The sequence below is a fragment of the Crinia signifera genome, chromosome 3 (genome assembly GCF_055691185.1).
Source record: "Crinia signifera chromosome 3, ASM5569118v1, whole genome shotgun sequence".
Taxonomy (NCBI): domain Eukaryota; kingdom Metazoa; phylum Chordata; class Amphibia; order Anura; family Myobatrachidae; genus Crinia; species Crinia signifera.
Genome location: NC_139219.1, coordinates 56,966,394 through 56,991,791, shown reverse-complemented (window position 1 = coordinate 56,991,791; position 25,398 = coordinate 56,966,394). Strand labels below are relative to the sequence as shown.

At 41.0% G+C, this 25,398-nt stretch overlaps 1 protein-coding gene across 5 annotated transcripts in view; it reads right to left on the bottom strand.

Annotated features, from left to right (window-relative positions):
- Positions 1 to 19,195: 19,195 nt before the first annotated feature.
- The window catches only part of LOC146063453 (uncharacterized), a 94,519-nt gene continuing 88,316 nt past the window's right edge, over positions 19,196 to 25,398 (bottom strand). For 4 of the 5 annotated variants that reach the window (XM_083175838.1, XM_083175839.1, XM_083175841.1 and 1 more), the window contains 8 exons: positions 23,867 to 23,976; positions 22,055 to 22,121; positions 21,879 to 21,978; positions 21,469 to 21,594; positions 21,122 to 21,229; positions 20,707 to 20,925; positions 20,463 to 20,501; positions 19,196 to 20,258 (listed from right to left, as the gene is read on the bottom strand). In XM_083175838.1, coding sequence (XP_083031964.1) covers positions 19,204 to 20,258; positions 20,463 to 20,501; positions 20,707 to 20,925; positions 21,122 to 21,229; positions 21,469 to 21,594; positions 21,879 to 21,978; positions 22,055 to 22,060 — 1,653 coding nt within the window. In that variant the 5' untranslated portion in view covers positions 22,061 to 22,121; positions 23,867 to 23,976 and the 3' untranslated portion in view covers positions 19,196 to 19,203. The remainder of the gene's footprint in view (positions 20,259 to 20,462; positions 20,502 to 20,706; positions 20,926 to 21,121; positions 21,230 to 21,468; positions 21,595 to 21,878; positions 21,979 to 22,054; positions 22,122 to 23,866; positions 23,977 to 25,398) is intronic. The other variant, XM_083175840.1, reaches the window with a different exon arrangement.

Here is a 25,398-nt window from a genome sequence, read left to right as displayed (position 1 = left end):
TGGCAATGGCGCAGTTATTAATTGCAGGTACATATATCACTTTTGGTGCTTGCTGATTGGTTGAAAAAATTGTTTGTTTGGTATTAACTTTATTAATCCCTCTTACATTAACAAACTGGATGCGAATAAAAACTTACGCGGACCGTTCCGATATACACACCACAACCAACAGCATGCATTCAATGTATAGAGAGGAACTGTATATATACAGTGTGCGGAAAATAATACACGCACCCCGTCTACTCATAACTACGCTGCTTAAAGGGGGCTCAATACACCGATTGCCATGAAGAGAAAAGTACTGTATATATAGTATGCGGAAATTAATACACGCAACCGTCTACTTAGAACTACGCTGCTTAAAGGGCCACAATGCAACATGTTGCTGTATGACAATTGCATAGACATTACATATGCAAGGCAAGCATTATAACGTGATGTTTTGAAATGTGACTCACAAAGCATACACGAACTCCAACAGATACCAGCTGACAACACTCATCATTGGAATGACAGGTGCACACATTTCACGATGTAGCCCACAATGCTCCACAACCTGTGTATATACATATACGGGTGATTGATCAGGTGCATTGAGACCTGCGTAATTTAAGCGGCAATTATCGGCGGGAAATATCGGCGTAAATTTGCATCTACATTGCGGGAAAAAATATACGCCCCCTTGTTCATGGCGGGAGATTAACATATAAATATTCAGTCATATGCAGCCCACAATTGCTGCAAACATGTCTGACTCAGACGATTCTGCAGCAGAGGACGCTCTGCAGAGAGCTACAGCACAATCGATGCTTGATGCACTCAACAAGAGGGAACAGGAGCGGAGAAGGAGGGCCCAAGAGAGGAGTCGCCTGCAAGATCAAGCGGGCCCCTCAGTAACAGGCCCTGGTGAACCTCCACCAGCTCCACAAGGGCCAAGCAACCAGCCAGAACAAGAGGTTGCATCTCTCCAAACAGGTGTGACCCAGCAGGTGCATGGTGAGAGAACTGGGGCCACCAGAAAACGTGCTGCAACATCTAGGGTGATGACTGAGCAGGATACCACCACCAGAAGGAGAAACCCTGCATTTGTAGAGGCCGAAATGCGAATTCTAGTGCCCAGGGCACGCGAATGGATTGAATTGGCAACCAGGAAGCCGGGTGCCAGTGCAAGGAGAAACCTTTGGGACAAGATCACAGAGGAAGTGAACCAGGTGTCACCAGTGGTCAGAACTTGGGACGCGGTGAAGAAAAGGTTAGTGTGTTTGTCAGGTCAATTTTTCAGCAGTCTCCAGCAGGAACTGAGGCCCTTATTCTAGTTCACTCTTTCTGCCCAAATATCTCTTAGATGGACAAAACCATGTGCACTGCAGGTGAGGCAGGTGTTACTTGTGCAGAGATAATCAGATTTGGGTGGGGTTTTACACCTGCCTCACCTGCAGTGCACATGGTTTTGTCCATCAAAGAAATATTTGGCCACACATGGCAAAAAAACATAAGATCACCCACACTAGGAAATGTCACGTAGCTAGGGGTACCACATAGTCCCTTTAATTCCTGACACATATTAATTACACAGGTTCTGTGGCTGGCTGACTTCAAGACTCCACTTCACCTAATTTTAAACTGCCACAGAACCTGTGTAAGTAACATGTGTCCGGAATTAAAGGGACTAGGTGGTAACCCTACACGTAGCACAGTGGTGCACATATCTCATGGTGATATTTGTATTTTTAAACTTGTAGGTGGACTGACTTCAAAAGTGCCCTGAAGAGGAAGATGACTGACCGGTACAACCACAGCATGTCCACCGGGAGCGGTCCTATGCCTGACCATTTGGAGTATACCCCCCTGGAGCTGGACTCCTGTGACGTCATCGATGTGGGGGAGATCAGGGGGATCTCCAATATGGACAGTGAGCTCCCGGCGGAGGTCTTTGCTGCTGCTTTTGATGGTAAGTCACAGTAATGCATTGTATTTAGAAAGATATTTTTTATTGCGTATGTGATGGTGACATTGTTTTCAATTCTTATCCTAGCAGAAGCAGAAAGTCAGGATGTACCGGCAGCATCTTCCTCTGCAGAGCCACAGGTGGAGCAGGTGGTCCAGCCTCCACCAAGACGTCGCCCCCAGCCCCAGCCACAGGAGACATGGAGTGAGAGCCTGTTGGTGACGCTGGACAGGATCGAGCAGCAAGGGGTGGATGCTGCGATCCGTCAGCAGCAGGTGGCGGATTTTCTGGCGGAGTGGAAGGCCACAAACCAGCTGCAGGTTGAGGCGTTGAACCGCATTTATGAAACTCTGGCGGCTGGCATGCTAAGCATTGGCCAACACCTCAGCCGCCAGAATGAACTTCTTGCGGAGCAGCTGTCCACCGCCAGGTCCCTAAGGGACAATCCCCCATCTGCTGCCCCACCCCAAGCTGCTCCCCAACCTTCCACCTCGGCTGACCCTCCTGTGTCGACTAGGGGAAGACGCCGAAAGCCAGCTGAGCCAAAGGCCCCTGTCCCCAAGGCCCCATCTAAAAGGGGCAAAAAAGGGCCCAAATGAGACCTGGTTCACTTTCTCTGTGGTTGGAGGCCAAAGGTTTAAATTGCACCGCTTCCTGAGTTGCCCATCGATCCATTTGTGTGCCATGGGCATGAAAGTTCGTATTTTGACCTCTACAAATGCAGGATATTTTTTTTTTGGTGGTGTGTATCTTGCTTAGTATTCACCCTGGTTGTTGCAGTACGTATTCTGGTGTCCCCATTTCTTTCACCATTGCATTTGCAGGGTAACACATGTTTGGAGATATGCAACCTCTTGTTCTGGCTGTTTTATTATTTGTGTGTCTATTTTATTTGTTTATTTGATTTCTCACATTAAAGTGTCAAGCTGTGATGCTGAACAGCAAATAAATTTATTTTACAAATTAAAACAAAATTGTGGTATGTGTAATTTCTTGTGTGAAACAAATACTAGATTTATGTGTACTTACTGACCAGGGTATTTTTGAACATTTGTTGAAGTGTGGTGGAAGTTTCCCATGTGTAACCCTCTCCATGGCCATTCCCATGTTCCTATCCAACTTTTCCCTGCTAATTAGTTTGTGTCAGCACATGTGCAGAGCAACTTAATAGGTGAGAAAGCAGTTTGTGTGCAGGTGAGGTAGCTCCTACAGTAGTAGGTAAAAGCAGGTCCAGAACAATGCTTTCCTCATGGAGTGGGTGAGGCAGACAAACAAGGGTGAAAAGGTAAATTTCTGTAGGAATGCATATGTGTCCTCCCTAAAAAAAGATGTGTGAATGGGCCAAACATGATAAATTAGCTTGTGAACAAACATGCATAACTTTTTAAATATATATGATTTGACAGTGTCATAAGCAGATGTAGGAATCCTTTGTTAGAGAGATGAGAGTGCAATAATGTGATTGGTGGCATCTTACATCCAGAGTGTAGTGAAATCCAAATCATAGCAGATGAGATAGTGGTACAGGTCATAATTTTGGGTACTATACAAAGATTGTGTGGAAAATAGTGGTCATGGGCTTCAAACATTGCTGAAACATCCTTTGTAGGTGTTAGATGTGGTTTATGTTATTGTATCCTAAATACAAAACCTATGTTAGTATTAGAGTGAACACGTTGACACATGTCGACTTGTGTAGATTGAGTGTGCTACTGCGTAAAGTCTATGAAAGCACGTAGTGAATGTGTCTGTTTAGCAAATACCTACCTTAGCGTATAAAAAGATTCTTACCTTAAATTAAACAAACCTTTAAATGTGGAGAAGTATAGAAACATAAGCTTCCAATGTGTTTGCGTGCTGCATGTGTGGCTTGCAGGCAGTGAAATCATGGTTTGGAGTTAATAGACTGCAGCATTGCTTATTACATTCAGGTGTATGTGTTTGAGTAGTAATCAGCGTTAATTAGCCAACTCAGGCGCACGCTGGCATGCGGTATCTGTAGGGGTGGTTTTAGCTGGCGGTTGGCGGCCGCCTGTTTGGTGTCCGAAACGAACGGTGCCTTAGTCGATCGTGCGGTAGTAGCACCGCTCATTTTTGGTGCACACCCCCGTGTACGCCCATATTTACGCCCATTTTCCCTCATTATTTCGGCCGCTCCCATCAACACGCCCCTATGCCGCCCCATTACCCGTACGCTCGCGTACAGGTTTTTTCGCACGTTGAGACACCGTCCGTAAGCGTTGTGGAGTGTTCGCGCCGGCGCATTAGCGTATCTGCACATGCGCAGATCGTAAAAAACCCCGGGACGTACGCGTACGGCCCGGACGCTCCAACCAGAATAAGGCCCAGTATGTGGGTCGTACGAGCAGACACTTAAAAGACCGCTTAGCGGAGCATGCCCGCAACATAAAAAAAGGGTATGAGATGCATAATGTATCCCTACATTTCAAAACTAAGCACTCGTGTGACCTTAAGGGATTGAAGTCTTTCTGTGGTTTTATGACATGCAAATCTGATTGGAGGAAGCACAATGTTGAAGAGAGATTAGCAACAATGGAGATGAAAATGATTTTCACTCTGAACACATTGATTCCTAAGGGATTAAATGTGGATTATGAATACAAATGGTTGATATAAATGTGTCCCATTTCTCTGACATTGCTAATATGTTTTATCTCTCTCCTTCTCTCCCCGCCCGGCTTTATATGAGTTAATACTATAATGATCCATATAAATTGTTTTTAAATTAATTTTATGCATTGTATGTATTTTATTGTAACTCAGTATGTCTTTTAAATTGTTCTTAATTATGTCTAATTGTTGCTTTTTATATATTGTGGATTTTAACATTGTTATGTTCATTTATTGCTGCTATGACCATTGAATGTGTATGGGATAGTGCAATAGAGGGTTAAATGCTGCATAAATTGAAAGCCGGGCTTAGGTGAGAATCTATAGGTCATTGGAGACCCATGTGACCCGGCCAGCCACCCTTAAATATATCCACGAATCTAGAGGCGGATCATCTTGAAAAAGGATACAGAGTATATCCGAAACGCGTTGATGACTACACACCGCCGCACAAGCCAGGAGTGACAGCGTCCCGTCGACATCACATCAGACGGAGATTAGCGCGGCTGCTCCCTGACAGCGTCCCGTCCACATCACAACAGACGGAGCTCAGCGCGGCTGCCTCCCGGCTACCTTCAGCCTGTATACACGCGTCTGCAGCGCAGAGATTACAGGCGGCTGGAATCCTTTCTTTTGGACTTTTATATGGTTTTAAGTTGTGTCTTCAGTCTGGAATTAAACCTACTTTATTTACACTGCTGACTCCCGACTGGTGGATAAAGAAACTGATATGTGAACGCGTGACTGAAACAAAAAGTAAGTTGAGTTCATGCTGCCACTATCTGTATGCTGAAGTAAAGATACCATTACGTGAACCCCTGCCAGAATTATATTGTAAGTTAAGATCCATTCGGTTGAATACAGGGGATGTTCTGAATATAGAGGAATATATAAGAAAATTCCCATTAAGAAGCCCTTCATTAGGACCTCTGTGCGCAAGGCTCCTTATATCTCTTTTTTTCTGTATGTATATTGTGTTGGGTTGGGCGTTAACCCTATTTGAGGAGGCCTGCTGCCTAGATCAGCGCTAGGTTCAGAAAAAAACTTTTTCCATTTTGTCATATGTGGGCATGTTAAAGGGGGTAAAATTAGTAATGATATTCATGAATACATTTAACAAAGTCATACATAATTCGAATAAATGCAAGGTGACGTATATATATATATATATATATATATGTATATAGAGACATATATAAATATATATGACACATACATATATACATACATGCATACATACTAAATGTAAAGCCTGTTTTTGTCCCTCTACCCTTTACTCTGTAGTAAAGGGTAGAGGGACCTCACAGTCATAGTGCTCCTTCTGAATCCCAACCCACCCATGACTAAGCTATGAGAAGCATGTAATGAGCTCCACCGATAACAACTCATCAAAAACCGCTCAGTGTCTGTTCTCTGATGCAACGTGGCATGGGACTTAGTCAACTCTCGGGAATGCACAGTACACTTGTGCAATCATGGATGGCTTGGCTGCTGATGGTCTGCTCCATAAATCATTAGTTAGGTGAAGCTGCAGCACTAACCCACTCCCATGCACAAAATCATTATTAAGACAAAATCAACCAACAATTATGTTTGCAAAAATACATGCCAACCACAGGGGGTGGCTAGCTAGAGTAGGGCCCAGGGGCACTGACCACTTGTGACTCCATTCTAAGCCACGCCTGTCCATACTCCATTTATGCCATACTTAATCTAGTTTAGAAATATCAATCAACTATAAACTCTATTCACCTATATGAGGCTACAGATTGTACGCTTGCAGCAGGGGCATGTAACCCTAAGGTGAGCAAGTCATCCCTTTAATCCAGGATCCACATTAACTACACAGGTTCTGTGGCAGTTAAAATCGAGCTGAAAGCCATCCCCAGAACCTGTGTCATTAAGATGTTTCCCGGATGAAAGGGATGACTTGGTCACCCTATCTAACCCCTAAGTGTGTCTGTTGCTACCCACTTTGTTTTATTACTTTATATTATTGTAAAACACAATTGATTCACCAGTGCTCCATTACAAATAGTAGTCCAAAAAATGAGTAATGATGCATTATGTATACATACCACTTTCATCAACCTGCACCACCTCACATGCCTCATCCTCCTCCGGGTCGACCTTCTCCACTTCATCCCTGGCCTCCTCCACCGCCACTGCCACCACCTCCTCCTCCACCTCCTCCGCCGCCACCACCTCCTCCTTCACCTCCTCCGCCACCACCTCCTCCTCCACCTCCTTCGCCACCTCCTCCGGCACCACCTCCTCCTCCATCTCCTTCGGCACCTCCTCCCGGGCCTGCCCCACCTCTGCCTCCTCCCGGGCCTGTCGTGCTCGATCCCGTGCTGTGTTGGAGAAAAGAACGATTAGTGCCAATTAAGGGTCATTGGGGCAGATGTATTAAGCCTTAACAAGAGATAAATGCAAGGGTGATAAGGAGAGATAAATGTCCAGCCAATCAGCTCCTTACTGACTTTTTTCATACACAGCCTGTAACATGGCCGTGATGATGTGATTGGATGGACGTTTATCTCTCCTTATCACCCTTGGATTTATCTCTTGTTAAAGCTTAATACATCTGCCCCATTGTATGCATCACAATCAATAATCCTATACAATTACATATTATATCCACATGTCTGCATGTCAAAGAGGAAGTAGCACACATATAGTGTATGCCATTTTAAACTCCTGATCAGCCAGTTTACCTTATTGACTTTAAAAAGTTATTTTAAGCAATCATTTAAAAATGTGCATTTATTGTGTAAACACTCACATTGAGCTATCCTGCCCCTTATTTGCTGGAGCAATTCTGGCTGTCGCCTCCGGAGGTCTGACCATCGCCTCTTCAGCTGGGCGATGGTCCTCCGCACCCGGGTGCGGGCGAATATTCGGCGGCGTGCCTCGGCATAAGCACTGCGCTTCTGCCTATTGCTTATAAAAGGGCCTGCACGGCCCAGCCTACTCTCCATAACGGAGACCAGTGCCCTAAGCTCTGCAGGCGAGAATGGGGCTGCTCTCCCATAGGCCGCCATCTTAGCAATGGTGCAATACAAGCAATCATGTCCTGTAATTGGTTGTTCACATTGAAATTTGTTAATAACTTTATTGATCATTTTTACATTAACAGCGTGTATGCGCCACAACAAACGGCTAAAACATCGCATGGCAAAACAACACTTGCTGTAGGTTGGCATCGCTGAGCTAACCTTGGCAGTACTTAGTATATTCAAAACAGACAGGGTGAAAGAAGTTTGAAAACCAATATAATCACCAAACATGGCAGAAAACAACAGATGAAATAGTGTGCCACAATATACAGTTACACATATCTGTACAAGGTACTACATTAGTCAGCCTTAGTGGTCAGAAAGCAATACACCACTAACATACAAAATAGTGCTATACTTTTTCCCATTCCCATGGTGCCATTTATGTACCTAGCATCAAGGCAGTATTTATAGGCCTATCACATGTGATTTGGATGCAAGCAGTGATTACTAATGCATGAGTTGTGGACTGGATTAACATATGGAATGGGTTAGTGTCATTTGTAGGACATACCAAACAAGTGCACAGTACAAATGAACATTCACATATAGATTTTATGTCTGGCCAAAGTTGTAGGTGTTTATTGGTGTTCAAATCTGGCAATGAGTACAAAATCAGACTTGGAAAGTATGCCTGGTTTTGTACATTTGTTTGTACGCTGGTATGGGCGTGGCCTAAGCGCCGCACGGTGTACGTAGCGGTACGGAACGCTGCCGCACAGAACGCAGGGTTTTGGCTGATGTACGCCTATTACATCACTGTGTATATATGAGTAGATAAGGCACACTTTTTCTTCAAACTAATTGGTTTTGACAGGTCCACGCCCCTTTTATACAGTTTGTCCACGCCCCCATTTATCCGCGTTTGATATCAAACTTGATAGCGCGTGATAAGCCCGTATCACGTTTGATATGAAAGTGGTATAAATAATATTAACCCCCCGTATTAAAATATAATTGGTTTGATACTGTAACTTCATACACTGATATTGGTTATGTGAAATAACACATATATAAAGTACGCGATATCTTAATCAGCTGGTAGAATTTCTAAACATAATGCTAAAAAAAAAAGTTGTTAGAAAAATATGGTATACAACAGATATATAATTCGTAGAACTGTAGATCTTGTTTTATATCAAATTTGATTTGTGTAGGATGTCGCGCAACGCCGATCATCAAAACAGCCGGCTGAAAGCCAGTTATTATAACGTATTAAAGCCGGGGAGTTTTTGCGGCTTTGATAAATATTATAAAGCTTTGAAAAATAAATTTAAAAGATCCGATGTGAGAAAATGGTTACAAGAGCAAGACGCGTACACATTGCACAAACCGGCTAGAAAAAACTATAAAAGGAATATGATATGCGTATCGGATATAAATCAACAGTGGCAATGTGATTTGGTATCACTCATAGATCTGGCAAAGCACAACGACGGCGTAAAATATATACTAACCGTCATCGATATATTCAGTAAGAGGGCCTGGGCTGAAAGTCTGACTGCTAAGAGCGCGACGACTGTCGCTAAGGCTTTTGAAAAATTATTCCAACAGGGGGACGTACCGCGGAAACTACAAACCGATAATGGTAAAGAGTTTCTAAACAAAGTCCTAAAAAAGTTGTTAGAAAAATACGGTATACAACATTTCACAACCAATAATGATGTGAAAGCAGCCGTTATAGAACGCTTCAATAGGACTTTAAAAACACGAATGTGGCGATATTTCACGGCGAATAATACATACCGATATATAGACGTTTTACAAGCGTTCATTACCAGTTATAATAACACATACCATAGAACGATTAAGCGGGCGCCGAATGAGGTGGATGGCTCTAATGCGCTGGATGTCTTCAAGACGATATATGGCGATTACTTTAGAAGTAAGAAAACAAAGGCTTGTTTAGCGATCGGGGACCACGTTCGTATCTCAAAATATAAGGATATATTTCAGAAAGGTTACGAACAGAGTTTTTCTGAGGAAATATTTGTAATACGCGGAGTGAACACTAAAGGACTTAAGCCGCTTTACACGTTGGAGGATCTCTACGGGGAGGCTATAACGGGTAGTTTTTACCCCGAAGAACTTCAAAGTATACCGAAAAACTATAATAGGATTTACAAAGTGGAGAAGATTTTAAAAAATAAGACGGTTAGAGGGAGGAAACACGTATTAGTCAAGTGGCGTGGATACCCCACAAAATTTAACAGTTGGGTCGCTGCATCGGAGATAAAAGATATATAAACAAAGAGGAAGATGGATGACAAACCCTTCTACATAACATTGCCGAGTAACGCCTCAGCCGATACATTTCCACAAAATAAGATTTCTGACTATACCACAAAGTTAGCAAGGCCGATAGACTTAAGTGGAGATTGGGAAGTAGCTCTTACAGAAATACAATACCCACACACCTGGAATACAATCGATGTGCGTGATTGTGTGTTGAAAATAACAAAGTGGGATGGGACGAGCGGTACAGCAACGAGGGTTTGCGTTAAACCGGGGTTTTATGAAACCATCGGGGCGTTACTGTTTTCTTTCAACGCTGAAATTGACCGACATAAACTGGATGGTTTAAAACTATTGTACGATCCGCTTGAACGAGAGATAATCATCGACAACAAGGCGATGTACAACATCACAGCCGGTCCTAAATTGTCGAGAATACTGGGGTTATACCCGAAAACTAAGTTTTTAAAACCGTGCGCCGACATCAGCGGCGGTCAATATACGCTCTTCGTGTACACAGATATTATCGAACATCAGAGGGTCGGTGATAGTTATGTTCCGTTGTTGCGTACCGTTGAAATAAAGGGCCGTAACAACGAGATGGTCACTATACGGTATGAGAAGCCCGATTATGTTCCGTTGTGCAAGACGCATTTTGACACTATAGCCATAGAGATAAAGAATGATCAGAACGAAAACATGTCATTCAAGTTTGGGAAAGCGAACGTGAAACTACATTTCAGACGCCGCAAATCCGAATTTTATTAAAGACAATGGTGGCCGTTAAAAATTATGGCGACCCGGGGCTCTACGCGCAATATTATAAAACACAGGCCGGTAATGGATTACCCGGTTTTCACGGCAGCGCGTATATGTACGGGTGCGGTTTAGGTGGAATTTTTCGAAGCCTGTTCAGAAAAGCGGTACCGCTTTTCCGAAGAGGGCTGGCGATAGCAAAGCCCCACGTGAAGAATGCAGCACGCAACATCGCGAAAGACGTCATCGGACAAGCCACAGCGGCTGTTGTGAGCAAAATACACGACGCAAATCAAGCGAAGCAAGATGGATCAGGTTTAATCTATGCCAGGAAAGGGGCGGCTAAAAATAAACGGAAGCGGGCAATACGACTTCCGACATGGTGCAGACCCCTTTTAAACAAAAAACGGAGCAGACGCGGCTTAATTAAAAAAAGGAAACCGAAGCGAAGGGTCGGTGATATTTTTTAAGCATGTCTTTCATACACAATGAATCCATGGAATGCGCAAAATCTGAACTTGACCTTTTTGACGTACCACCGACGCAGACCAGCGTAGAGAAAAGCCTCTACGTCGAAGTTCAACCTTTGGCGGCATTATCCGAGACCGCGCCGCTTGAATTCTACATAGCGGCCAGCGGTGAACACTACTACGATCTGAACAACACGTTGCTGTACGTGACCTGCAAGATCGTACGGCCTGATAACACGGCTATACCTCAAGACGCCAAGGTCGCTCTTATTAATTACCCCATAGCAACTTTATTTAGTCAGGTTGATGTCACATTGGGCGATAGGCTAATATCGCAGTCCAATAATCTTTACGCTTATAGGGCCTACATAGAGACCATACTGAATTATAGCTCAGATGCGCTATCCACAAAACACACAACTGGATTATTCTACAAAGATGTGGCTGGAGAACACAACACAAGAACCCTGGATGGTGTAAACACAGGGTTTATAAAAAGGGCAAGAACAACGGCACAAAGTCGAACGGTTGAATTATTGGGGCCGCTACACTGTGACCTTTTTCATCAACATAAACTAATATTGAACGCCGTGGACTTGAAGATAAAACTCATCAGAAACAAAGATGCTTTCTGCTTAATGTCTGCTGAAGCGGAGGCCTTTAAAATTCAGATTGTTGCAGCGTCCCTGTTTGTGAAAAGGGTTCAGGTCTCACCCGCCGTCCGGATTGGACACGCCCAGGCCTTACTGACCACCAACGCCAAATATGCGATCGATAGAGTGGGCATGAAGATCTATAGCATACCGACGGGGAGTCGCGTATTTAATTTAGAAAATCTGTTTTTAGGACAGGTGCCAAAAACCGTTATAGCCGCTTTTGTAGATAATGAAGCGTTTTCAGGAGCCTATGACAAAAACCCTCTACGGTTTGAACATAAAAATGTAAACTTCGCATCCCTATACCTGGATGGAACACCGCATCCGGCCAAACCATTTCAACCAGACTTTGAACACGGTAATGCGGTTCGCGAGTATATGTCGCTCATTCAGATCACAAATAAACAGAAATCAGATTCGGGTATACTAATTGACCGTGAAGAGTACCTCAACGGCTACACACTATTTGCTTTTGATCTGTCGCCTGAACAGGAATGCGCGGAGCATCTGTCTCTAATCAGAACCGGAAATCTACGAGCTGAATTCCGGTTTGCAGGAGCGCTAGACCGGACAGTCAACATAATAATATACGCATTATTTGATAATATCATCGAGATCAACCAGCGACGCGATGTGCTGTATGATTATCTATAAATGAAATAAATAATTTTTATATTTATCGTATATTTACCAATATTCATCACCCCATCAGCGATATGAACACATTGCAGATAAATTGTATACTGTACGCTAATCCGGTGACGCGCCTGTTTTTTAAAGGGACCTACCCGTGTGATATGCTTCCGAGCGGTAAACTATCGCAATACCCCTGCGCGTTTGTAATCAACACACACACCAGCGCCCAACCGGGGGAGCATTGGTTGGCCGTTTATTTTAACAACCAGCGCGAGTGTTACTTTTTGGACTCTTACGGTTTAGAACCTGACAACCCCCTATTCCCAAAGGCCATAATAAATTTTTTAAACTCAAATTCAAAAAGAATTTATCACCAAAATAAGCAGTTGCAAGGTTTTAACAGTACCGTTTGTGGACAATATTGTATATACTTTATATTTTTCATGTGTAAAAATTACAAATATACAGATGTGTTGGGCCGTTTTAGTTTTGATACAAAACGTAATGATCGCTATGTATCAAACTTTGTAAGACGTCTCCCTAGAAGTCATTGTTTGAGTCGATATACGGGTAACTGTATACAGTCCTGTGTCACCAGTAACCAACATGTGTTTGATAAAAATAATGTGTAATACAAAATTGTTTGTGTAACTTGTAACTAATGTTGTGATTGAAGCGCTGTATGTACATTGCTTATGGTTACTTTCTATTAAAAAATCTTGCTTATTGAACTTTATACCATGTGATTGCATATTTTTGCAGACAAACTGGTTAGAATCAAAGAACAAAACAGCATTTTATAAATCATAATCATATTTTATTGGTACAGACAAAATGTATTTACAGCAAAATAATCACGAATAACACGATAAACTTTACAGTTAAAACAATACACTAAATACATGATACAATACAAATTAAACGTCATCGTACAAATTAAACAAACAAAAAAAAAATACATCGTATAAAAACATTATAAAATAGTTATATGTTAAAGGTTCAACCACTGCGAATCCTGAAACAGATTTACGGATCTTTTCCTCGGTAGTAAGTATCCGTGTGGCGTTGTTAACCCGGGGGAATTTAAAACATTTATACGACTTTTTTTAATGTTGTGTATTGGGGAGGCTATATTTACATTGCCAATTTCATCATCGTAGATTTCAGCTTTTAAGCGATCTAACTGTAATCTGTTTGATGCATTACCAACTACAGTGGACGGGATATTCAACTCAGCCATAGCGCGCATAAATTCAATCCATCCGTTAGGCATTTTATGACTCGTCACGCTGTGGTTTTGCGTGATACCCCTTATCAAGTCTAACACATTGGATCCTGGCACTGTGACACCTTTATACATAAACACACCCTTGCGGTCCCAATTCGCAATGTCTTTAGAGCGAACCATTTTACTCATTAGTATTTCACAGTTCTTTTTATACCGCGCATTAACACTGTTCAAGACATCGTGGTAAACAGCGTCGGTAGCATCGTCTTGTGTTGGGTTAGTTGTATCCTCAACAGCATTTGCACCGGGTGATAAAAGCGTTAAAGTTGACATTTCTCTATCAGTTTGTTTACTCAACACCAGGTATCTCTGTAACACAGCTGTGTAGCGTTTTGCCTTTTCATACTCTGATAAAGCATTATTATGTAGTATACTTATGATCTCAGCATCTAGGCTTTGCGTGGCTGTTTTGCGTATATCATCGCCGGTTGGTTTGTTGTTTAAACGGTCTATCTGTTGCTGGGGGACCAGATACATTTTCTCAGAGTATTCCATCACCGATTAGACAGTAGTCCGGTAATTAATGGAATGGCAAATCCTAGCAACGATCCGATGAACCCACCCGACTGTTTCACCAACCTCTTCTTTTTCCCAATGGCGCATTTCTTATTACAAAGCGATTTTATAAGGGACCTCTTCTTTTTAAGGTAGTTCAACTGGCGCTGTGACAGGGGTATTTTACCTTTAAGCGTATTGAGAGCAATCTCACATATGGCTGTCACCAAATCGTTTGAAGCGTTGGATAATATAGCGTTTCTTTGGGCCGGTTTGGCTTTAATGAGGGTTTTTAAAAGGGCCCAATTACGCCTTATCCTGGTCGACATGTTCACAGCTGTTAGAAGTGGTAATGAATGACTATAGGATGTGCGGTTATAGCTATTTAGAACCCCGCTTCTTAACAACATAAGCTACTGGTGTGTCGGGGGGAAATAAACCGCTTCGTAAACGATAATCATCAAGGGCATTGTTTCTTAAATCAACCAGTAAATAACCGTATGGAGGCTCTGTAGCGGACTCATAGGCTTCAAGAAAAAAACGATATTTTGATGGGTACATTTGTCTAGCCAGAATGCTAACCTGCATTTTATCCCTGGGGTTTTTAAACAGGACCATATATTTTGTGTTTAAATGTATAGTCCTGCTCTTTCTACCTTGACAAAATATGTTTTGCACAAGGTACATGACACTGAGATTACGATGGTGCACATACTTTGTGAACGCTTTCTCAACCTCAGAATTATTACTCGCAGCATCCATCAAGTCATCTATCACCGTTAAATTAATCTTATCAGGGGGAAAAAGCTGGTCGTCGCTAAATGACTCGGGCAACCCCTCTATAAAACGCATACCAGGGTGAGCACTCAGAAGTTGGTCATATATCGGTTGCCAACAGGTGTAAAACCAAACAATATTATCAGGTACATGCGTCATATGTGTGGATGCGTGTTGTATTAGCGTTTTCACAAAATAACTTTTCCCCGAATTGGAGGGTCCGGCTAAAATACAGGAGAAGGGATGTTGAAAACGGATATCCATCTTAATAACCAAATGGTAGGGTTGTAAAATTATCCGTGAGGTTACGTTTAGTGTAAACGCACTTTTGCGTTTTCTGCAGCATACGGGTTTCAATCTGCCAGTACTTTTTCACACGTACTATACCGGGCTGCCTGGTCACAATTTTTTTCTGATCCTCGCCTTTGGGGTTTAAAGGATAATCTAAGACCAGTTCTTTCAGACTGTCAAAGTTAACGTGCTGCTCATTACAAACATTCAACGTTATACCTTTGACCTTGAGGCTCGTCTTGCCGTTGCTTAGTCTATAGCCGTATGACTTGGGGCCGGCTGAAACAAACTCTGTTATATGCGTACCAGATGGTAGTTCGCTGGTCAACTCCCCTAGATAATCGCCTAATGGCGGATTCCAGTCACCGGGCCTGCTGACAAAAATTACAGAATCTGTATCGTGATACAGACATCTATCTTGTAATCTATCCAATAGGTTGTACAACTCGACGCGGGCGTGCGCTGTGGTAAATGCTGCTATAAATATATTTGTTGTTGAAGACCTGGTATAATGGTCTTTGGCGTATTTCCAGTTGACCATAACAGTTTCTGAGTCTATGAAGTCTAAAGCAGACACCTCATAGTGTGGTTGAAAGGCATATTCAAAAAGCTTATCAGGATCTGTCACTAAACAAGTATTGGGCATGTTGCTACGTTGACCAAATTTACCCCATAATGAGTTTAAAAACAATTTAGAAATTTGTCTTTTGGCGGGGTTGACATTTATGTGTTCGTGTCTTAAAGCTATGCCCTCATTTTTTTGATACGCGTCTATGTACTCTTGTTGTTTCACAGAGTCTGTACACCAATCGGGGTAACCAGAAGCCTCCTGTTTATCTCTGAGGTGTGTTTTAATGTAACCTGAAAACAGATCATCAGATCTCTCATCAAAATGCCACACCTCATAGATTTTACACACTTTGTACCCCTTTTCTATAGCAAGATTTATCTCCACTGTGCACCATGTACCGGTTAGGGCGCGGTTTTCTGAGTCATGAACACACGGCTCACACTGTCCAGATTCGGCGCATGTGCGGCACAGCGGAAACATTAACTTACCATTCATTTTAACCGGTAAAACTGGAAAGAAAAGGCCTCGCGGAGGATTAATTTTTAATTTAACAAAACCGAAATACTTTGTGACATCATCAAAGTCCTTATAAATGATGCGTGGGTGACGTATAGGATATGTTTTGGTCTTGTTGACAAATGGGTATAGGCTAGTAAAGTCAAAATAGTGTATTTTTTCATCGCACTCTGTCTTGTGATAAAGTTTTATGGCGTTAGTGCGGCCGCCATAAAGACCATCACGAGGATCCAAGGGGTCAGGGATTTCCAAACCTTTCAGAAAAACCTGAAGCTCCTCATCAGTCTCCCTCATTTTCTTCCACTCACACCCCCACATCTCCCTTATCTGAAATCCACACCGTTTAAGGTATTGTATCCTTAACTGTGTCTTGTGCCGCAGTTGACCGTAGGTTGTTTTAGTCAGATTGTTTTCATCATCGGTTTTGTAACAGTTGTCACAACCGTGATAAAAACACCCCTGGAATTCAAAAGCTGTTGGCACGCCGTTAATCACGGCGTAACCATCCAGACTGTATCTACCGACTTTCTTCTCACCACCTTGTAAAGCGTGTCTTATACTCACACCTTCTTTGTGTTCTATGTACATTAACCACTGTATGGCTGGTGTTGAGTAACGCTTCTGGGTCTTGTGATAGTTATCACCCGGTACAAGAGCCAATGTGTTTGCCTGTAAATATTTACAACGATACATAGCCATACAAACCGACGCTAAAGTCGTCAGTTGGAATGGATCAACGTGACGTTTAACGGCTACATCTTTTTTCTCTGCCGCTATTACAAACTCCTGTTCTGTCATGGCTATAACGGCTGATCTGAAAGCTGCGCACCCTTTTTGCAATATTCTGACATCCTCTTTACAATATCGTATTAATTCTTTTTGAAAATTAAACGCCTTGTGTTTGTTTTTTTCGTACCACTCTGTAACATCAGCGGCCTCCTCAGGCATCATGTGTTGTAGGCCAAAATATTCTATTGAGGGCATGACCCCTATGTAATTTTGGTTATCGGCTGTGTTAAAAAAATGCGGGAAATGACCTTTAACGCCATCAAAACCCATGGCCTTTGGAAATCTGCTCAATTTCATGGGGAGAAAATTGAGAGAGTCTATAAACCTAATCTTCAGATCTTTTATTGTGATACACATTATGTTTCCGCCATTAGAGATGAGGGATACTGTATACCGTTCTTTGATGATCTTGTTCAATACAAAATACGAATCATACCGTCCAGCGTTATGGGCTATGAATGTGTAATGCGCAAATTTTGGTTTCATGAACGTCTTTACAAAATCATCGATACAAGCTTTGCCCTTAAACTCCCAGGATTTCTCACCCATTAATGTGAGGGCGTAACAGTAGTTTGGTATATGTATACCTGTCTCCTGCATGCATTCGAAATCAAAAAAGATGTATTTGGTGGTGGGTTCTTCCGCTTTGATGGGCTGTATGTAACACAAATGATCCGCAAACCCATCAACATATGCCTTGCAAGTAGAACACTTTAGCCCCTGACACTCATGAGACCTGCGACGGTAGAGACAACACCTGTCGCAATAAACATGTTCAAGACAGGATATTTTGCGATCTAAAGCTAAGGATTTGTGCTCCTCTAAACATTCACGCGATCTGCAAAACACCCTACAAACCGAACATCTTAATGCGGAAGCCCCATCATCAGCGCACGCTTGTCTGTGACAAGCCTTACAAAAGAAAAGACAATCGTGGCTATTTTTGCGCTCATAAGTTCGATTACATAAGGAACAGAAATATCTCGATCCGAGAAATGCGCAGATATTAATCAGGCCATAATAGTGTGAATCGTGATATAATACATACAGGGTATCACCGTAGCGCGACTCTGAAGAATAGTAATGCCAAGAACGATTATTATGATATAATATTGTAATTTTTGTTTTTAAGTGTTTTTCAAAAACAACAACGTCGCTAAAGCTGACTGCTTTATCGATCGGTAGGTTCAAATCCTTATGAATTTGAAGCGCCCGATCGTGTATTTCAGCGTCTGTGGCATTACCTTTATCCAGAAGTTTGCAGATCGATGCCGCAAAGCACAAATAATTGTGCGTATTGTTGAAATCATACAGGTGTCTTCTGCGCCTTTCTATAATTAAGCTGTATGGAATGCGTCTAAGGCCGCGACCAGTTAGGGCCCCACCCGCTCTATTTCTAAAAACAGTGATCACAAACCTTAAACCCGTGCCTAATAAGAATTCAGCGTTACTTTGAAGAGTGTTTGTAATTTGATTCAAGAAACTGACAGCGTCTAATGATTCTTGCGGCTTTCGGTGTGAGTAGATGGCGTTGTGTAAACCACCCCCCTCCAATCTTAACTGTACACGATCATTAGGGTCAACACCAACCATGAATTCATCAATCATAACCTGTATAGCGTTGTGTACGGCTTCAACACCCTCTGCAAATGATGTAACTCTTTCCAAATTAACAAATTGAAAATGATTATGATACTCAATAGCTCTGAAATTAGGATGGTGTCGCTCATACCTGTTAACAGCTTCTAAGTACACATCTCGCCGACCTTCACCATTACCGGGTGGCGCACCCCCATCTATGTCATTATGCATGGGCGTTGCGGGGTGTTCAACATTGTCAGGTGACGCAGCGTCACCCGGTAATGGTTGGTCCGGTGAATGGTTGGCCTGTGCACCTGGGGTTGGGGTTGTGCATCGCCCCCTGTGTTGTTTACGCTTTCTCAGCCTGTATATGCATTTTAAAGCCTGTTTTATTTTCGAACGGCGAAATAAGTGTGAGATTTTGCACGGTACATTTGCTTTAATTCTTGGGGCTTTTTTACACACATGTAAATTACGTTTCAACCCATAACCCACCATGCCTAGTCACGGGTCCGTTTCAATTATCTCGGCAAAATGATACATGTTCGCTTTAATAAAATCCCTAGTCCTCACGGTCTCTGATATATGACTTGATGTTACATTCATGTACATTTCTACAAGTTCTTTAATGATCTCTGGCTTCTTTTTTGAACCATAAAGCTCATCTTTTATACGGTTCAACATGGTATTGACATTTCTACGCATGTACCCTATATGCTCACGCATCCTCCCCATGACCGCGTAGTATTGTATTTCCGCATCTTGTCCTAATTGTTCCACATTCTGAACCCCATCAACTATGTCTGTCGATACCACGGTCGGCGGGGCATCCGCACCGCCCGATGCGGTTGCCTCGCCGACCGTGGTAAAAACACTGGGCAGTTTTGTGTAATCATCACCCATTACTTTATCAGGGATTCCGGCTACAGATGTTACAGACTCATCATCATTCTGTGGTGTATCTGAGACTGACTCTTCACTAGGGGTGATAAAAAATGTTTGCCCATTTAAGTCCTCATCATTAGCGGATAATGTAGCTGCAGGCGTGTTACTGCCCACGCTTTGCGTTTCTGTAGTATGATGTTCCTGCGTGTCTGAAATTACGATGACATCATCATCCGTCAGCGGCGTGTATCTCTCTCTTGACAGTCGTAAAGTTTTACGAGTCTTCACAGTCTTTGTATTACCGGCAATGTCAATGTCGGATTCAGTAGGTGTTGCAGGTGTTGTAAATGCGTGCGGGTAATCCACATTACTCACGGTTGGCACGGTTTGTAATGCAATTCTTTTTCTCACGGGCCTACCTTCCGAATATTTCAATCTTCTTTTAAGATCTGATAAATCGGCCTTGTTTTCTTGACCGGCTCGACTTTTTGTAATTCTCCGCTTGCTTGGCTTGAAATCGTCGCGCTCGGTTGCCATGATCTCGGCCCTTGATACATTTTCTTGGCGTTGTGGGTCGATCGCCGTTTTAGCGGATTCTCCCCCATCCATTTCAGCATTGAGTGATTGAGCAACCCCGGCCGCGGCTATCATTTTTGCGATTTGTCGCGGATCCGCTGTAAATAAAAAATAACAACGTTTTAGTTACACATTCGCGGACGCTTTATAACACCTTCAGGCCCGCCTCCCAAAACACCCACCCCTCCATGTCGGTTTGCATCTACACAGTCTGTTTAATACCGATGGTTTCCATTTGTAAAGAGCAATAATGAACGCGGTCCTATATAAGAAACTAAATAAATAAACATTACATTACACACCTGAATATTTGCCAGATCTTTCCATCGGCGTGGTTCCTACTGTAATAAAAATCACACCGTTTTAGTTACACATACGCGGCCACAAAGACAGTCGCTTTATAACACCTTCAGGATCACCCCCACCCCCACCCCCACCTTCCTTGTCGGCTTACGTCTACACAGGCTGTTTAATACCTGTGGTTTCCATTTGTAAAGAACAATGGTAAATGTTGTGCTATATAAGAAACCAAATAAATAAACATACCCGGGTATTTGTCAAAGGTTTGCGCCGGCATGGTTCCTTTAAACAATGACCAGAAAGCTTGATCGCTGATCTGGGCTCTTTTTGCGCCTTTAGCCAAAGCGCTGTTGTGTTGTTTGGCGTTTGATTCAGCACCCGATGTCGGTTCTCTGTATCCGGATGGTCCCGCTTCACACGTATCGGCCCTAGGTACCGTAGGTTCATACCGGCTAGCTATGTCATCTGTAATACATATATTATCAATTAACGACACATTCGCTGACTTGAGAAAAAAAAAAAAAAAAAAAAAAAAAAAACTGTCATTTAAGTCATGATAACAACAACTCCTGTGGACACTATTCATGATTTTGCGACGATATGCATCATTTAACACAAAAACACATTATAAAAACACCGCTAACCAATCGTCAAAATTCACCTTGTATAGCCGGGGTCTGGTATAGCTGTTTATAGTGTTTTGCCGATGGTAAATTCCAGAGATCATCCATTATGTGTTCTGCATCAGATTTCGACATAATCGGCGATACTAACAGAGAACAAATAACACATTAATATCACAGGCGGTATAAAAATGAATATAACAGGATATATATATACATATATATATATATATATATATATATATATATATATATATATGAGTGAGAACGTGAGAGTTCGCGCGAGATAGCGTGAGAGAGAGAGAGAGAGACATATTTTTGGAAATAATAATATATCACATTTTTTAACATACATCACATTTTTTGACGGCTTATGACCACCTACATTTTTGCGATTCGGACAAATCAGAGTATGCTGCGTATGGGTTTTCGAATGTCGTCAGATCCGGACCGACTGTGAAATCCGAACCATATGATCCAACTTCAGATGCGTCATTTGTGACATCTGAAACTGATTTATGGGGGTTAACAATTTAATAAAAAATAATATATACATAAAAAATAAAATAAAAATTAACACAACAATTTTGTAGAACGAAAAATACAATCAACACGTGTAACATTTATACCAATAGGGCGCTTGTCTTAACAGATCCTGTGACTAACACAACTGAGCCTGGTAATAATAATAATTAACACCAACAATGTAACATTTATAAAACCTGTCAATAGCCCCTGTGCCTTAACAAATCATGCCCCTAGCAACAACAATGTGTCTTTGGTCTGTAAACTTACATGTATTTGTCTGCTCATTTGACGGCTGTTGGAAGCTGGGTAAATCTTGAAAATCTCTGAGACTTATTTTATTTGCATTAATGGTTTTGTATTCCTTTCTCTGTAATAAATAATAATAAGTTGAAATAACAATACAATAAGATATTGTTAAACTATTGTAAATATCATATACACACCTGCATGTTGAGGTTTTGTTGATAGCTTAAGTTCAAAGGTGTTTTCTGCAACAACCACTAGATGGCACTGTTGATAATAAAAGATAACAAGATAAGTTTCCATAACGAAATATGCGTGCACAAAATCACATAAAACTATTAACGCTCTCACAAAAACCTGATCTATGAATACCTCCTGACATTGTATTCTATAGATCGGCCTATAAAAATTAATTACAGGGGGATCCAACAATGCTAACGACTAATCCCACCATATCGCATGTTTAGCCAGCAGACAGCCATACATGGCAGCATAGCGTGCGGCTTTACACATGAAAATGTAATAACTAGCTCATTATTTAAAACCATTATGTATAAGACAATGATGCAATATTAAAATGTTGCTATTTATATATATCAAAGCCGTAATACCGTAATCTGCGATGACTAACATTAACGAACTGTAAATTGTAATAACACAATATACTGTATTTTTAAAAGCAATATGTATAATGTACAGACCACAATACACTAACCACTGCACATGCAAATGGACAGTTAAAGTACCATAGGCTCAATATTTTTCTTTCCTAAATAAATGTTTAACAACAAGCAGCCAGTATGCCTGTATGTACTCCCAATACATCACAACACAATGCATGCCGCAACAAACTACTACATAACGAAATTTGCGTGCACAAAATCACATAAAACTATTAACGCTCTCACAAAAAACCTCTTGTAATTCCACAACATACTAAACCAGCGTAAGTCTCTATACAGCCTAGGCCGCCCTTAATAACTAGCATACAGCACCAAACTATATTTTAAGATTGTTTAAAAGCGTACTAAACACTCCCACCATGCCGCTAAATAATACATTTTAAATCGCTATATACAACACACTAATCACAGAACTACACATACAAATGGCCGGTTATCAACTACAAACACCCGCATGCATTGCCATTGTATTAACAACTCCTAATAACAAAATTGAGGCCAGCCATGCCGGGGTTTGTAATTCCACAACATACTAAACCAGCGTAAGTCTCTATACAGCCTAGACCCCCTTAATAACTAGCATACAGCACCAAACTATATTTTAAGATTGTTTAAAAGCGTACTAAACACTCCCACCATGCCGCTAAATAATACATTTTAAATCGCTATATACAACACACTAATCACAGAACTACACATACAAATGGCCGGTTATCAACTACAAACACCCGCATGCATTGCCTTTGTATTAACAACGCCTAATAACAAAATTGAGGCCAGCCATGCCGGGGTTTGTAATTCCACAACATACTAAACCAGCGTAAGTCTCTATACAGCCTAGGCCCCCCTTAATAACTAGCATAAAGCACCAAAGTATATTTTAAGATTGTTTAAAAGCGTACTAAACACTCCCACCATGCCGCTAAATAATACATTTTAAATCGCTATATACAACACACTAATCACAGAACTACACATACAAATGGCCGGTTATCAACTACAAACACCCGCATGCATTGCCTTTGTATTAACAACGCCTAATAACAAAATTGAGGCCAGCCATGCCGGGGTTTGTAATTCCACAACATACTAAACCAACGTAAGTCTCTATACAGCCTAGGCCCCCTTAATAACTAGCATAAAGCACCAAAGTATATTTTAAGATTGTTTAAAAGCGTACTAAACACTCCCACAATGCCGCTAAATAATACATTTTGCTATGTATATTATAAAATATTAAAACTATGCTATTTAGAAATATTGTGTATATATATATATATATATATATATATATATATTTATTTATTTAGAAAATTAAATTAAACTTACCCACTGTTCTGGAACAAAACTTCAAGTCAAAACTACAAGTTCTCTGTCTTGAATAGTGTGTGTGTGTGAAGACCTTCAACCTCAATGTGTGGCAGATGCCTGGTAGTTGCCTGTCCCATGGAGAACATATTTATATGTTTCAGTCAGTTAACACATCTGTGTTGCATTTGTCTCATTTGAATATTCATGAGTTGTGTTCCAAAGGCATAGACAGACATAACAATATATATATATATATATATATATATATATATATATATATATACATAATTGATTTAAATAATATAGCATATTGTACAAAACACAGCTGTGTTTAGAATATTTTGTTCGCCACTAAATTGCCCTGTATAAAAACCCTTATTCTTATTATTAATAATTCTTATTAATAAATGACAGATATGGCTCACCATCAACAACATCCTTCAATTTTTAATTTAAAATATATACTACGTTGACGCTACAGCTGTGATTATATATAGAATATTAGTGACGTGGTTGTGCTTCATGAATCGCTAGACATTATTTTTTTTTTTTTTTATTTCTAAAATATATTTTTGATTTAAATAATATAGCTCATTATCCGTGTTTTATTCATCACAATATAATGCTACCTTCACATTACACACATATATATATATATATATATATATATATATATATATACTGTATATAGATACCTTATTTATCAGCATTGATAATGTTCAGTTAAATACATTATATATAAGTTAATTCTGTAGTCTCTAGCTCCGTCTGGAACTTGCTTGCACCTGCAATACATGGCCACTAGATGCCACTCATGCTCTGTTGCAAAGATTTCATGGCCTTTCTTTGTTCTGTCTAAGCTAATTAAGCTGATAGTCCTGTGAAAATGTTTTTTTCAGAGGTATGATCTTTCTAATGAATATAATTGTTACCAGCCCTGCTGTGCTGTCTACGCTAATTGCGTCATACGTAAATATCAACGTCTTCAAAGACTATGGAATCCGGTGTTTAAAATTACTTTTGAAAATTACAATCATCAGTCAAAATGGGTTGACGTGTGTGTAAAACAATATGCCATTTCTCAGGCCCCTGTCTTTAAATGCATAACATATGCACCCCACACCCCACATCACCATTCAAACCAGTCTTATCAACTATACTTACATGTTCTACAAATCCTTTGTTTAAGCATTTGTGTGGATTATACCCTTATTTTTATTTTATTTATTTTTGATACACGTTTGGTCAGACACTTCGTTGTAGCGCTTTTGGATCGTTCTAAGGTAAGTGTTATTATAGTTGGTAATGATCTGCCTGTATTATTCACTGTGAAAGATCTATGAGCGATACCAAATCACATTGCTACTGTTGATTTATATCCGATACGCATATCATATTCCTAGAAAAATATGGTATACAACAGATCTACAGTTCTACGAATTGTAGATCTGTTGTATACCATATTTTTCTAACAACTTTTTTTTTTAGCATTATGTTTAGAAATTCTACCAGCTGATTAAGATATCGCGTACTTTATATATGTGTTATTT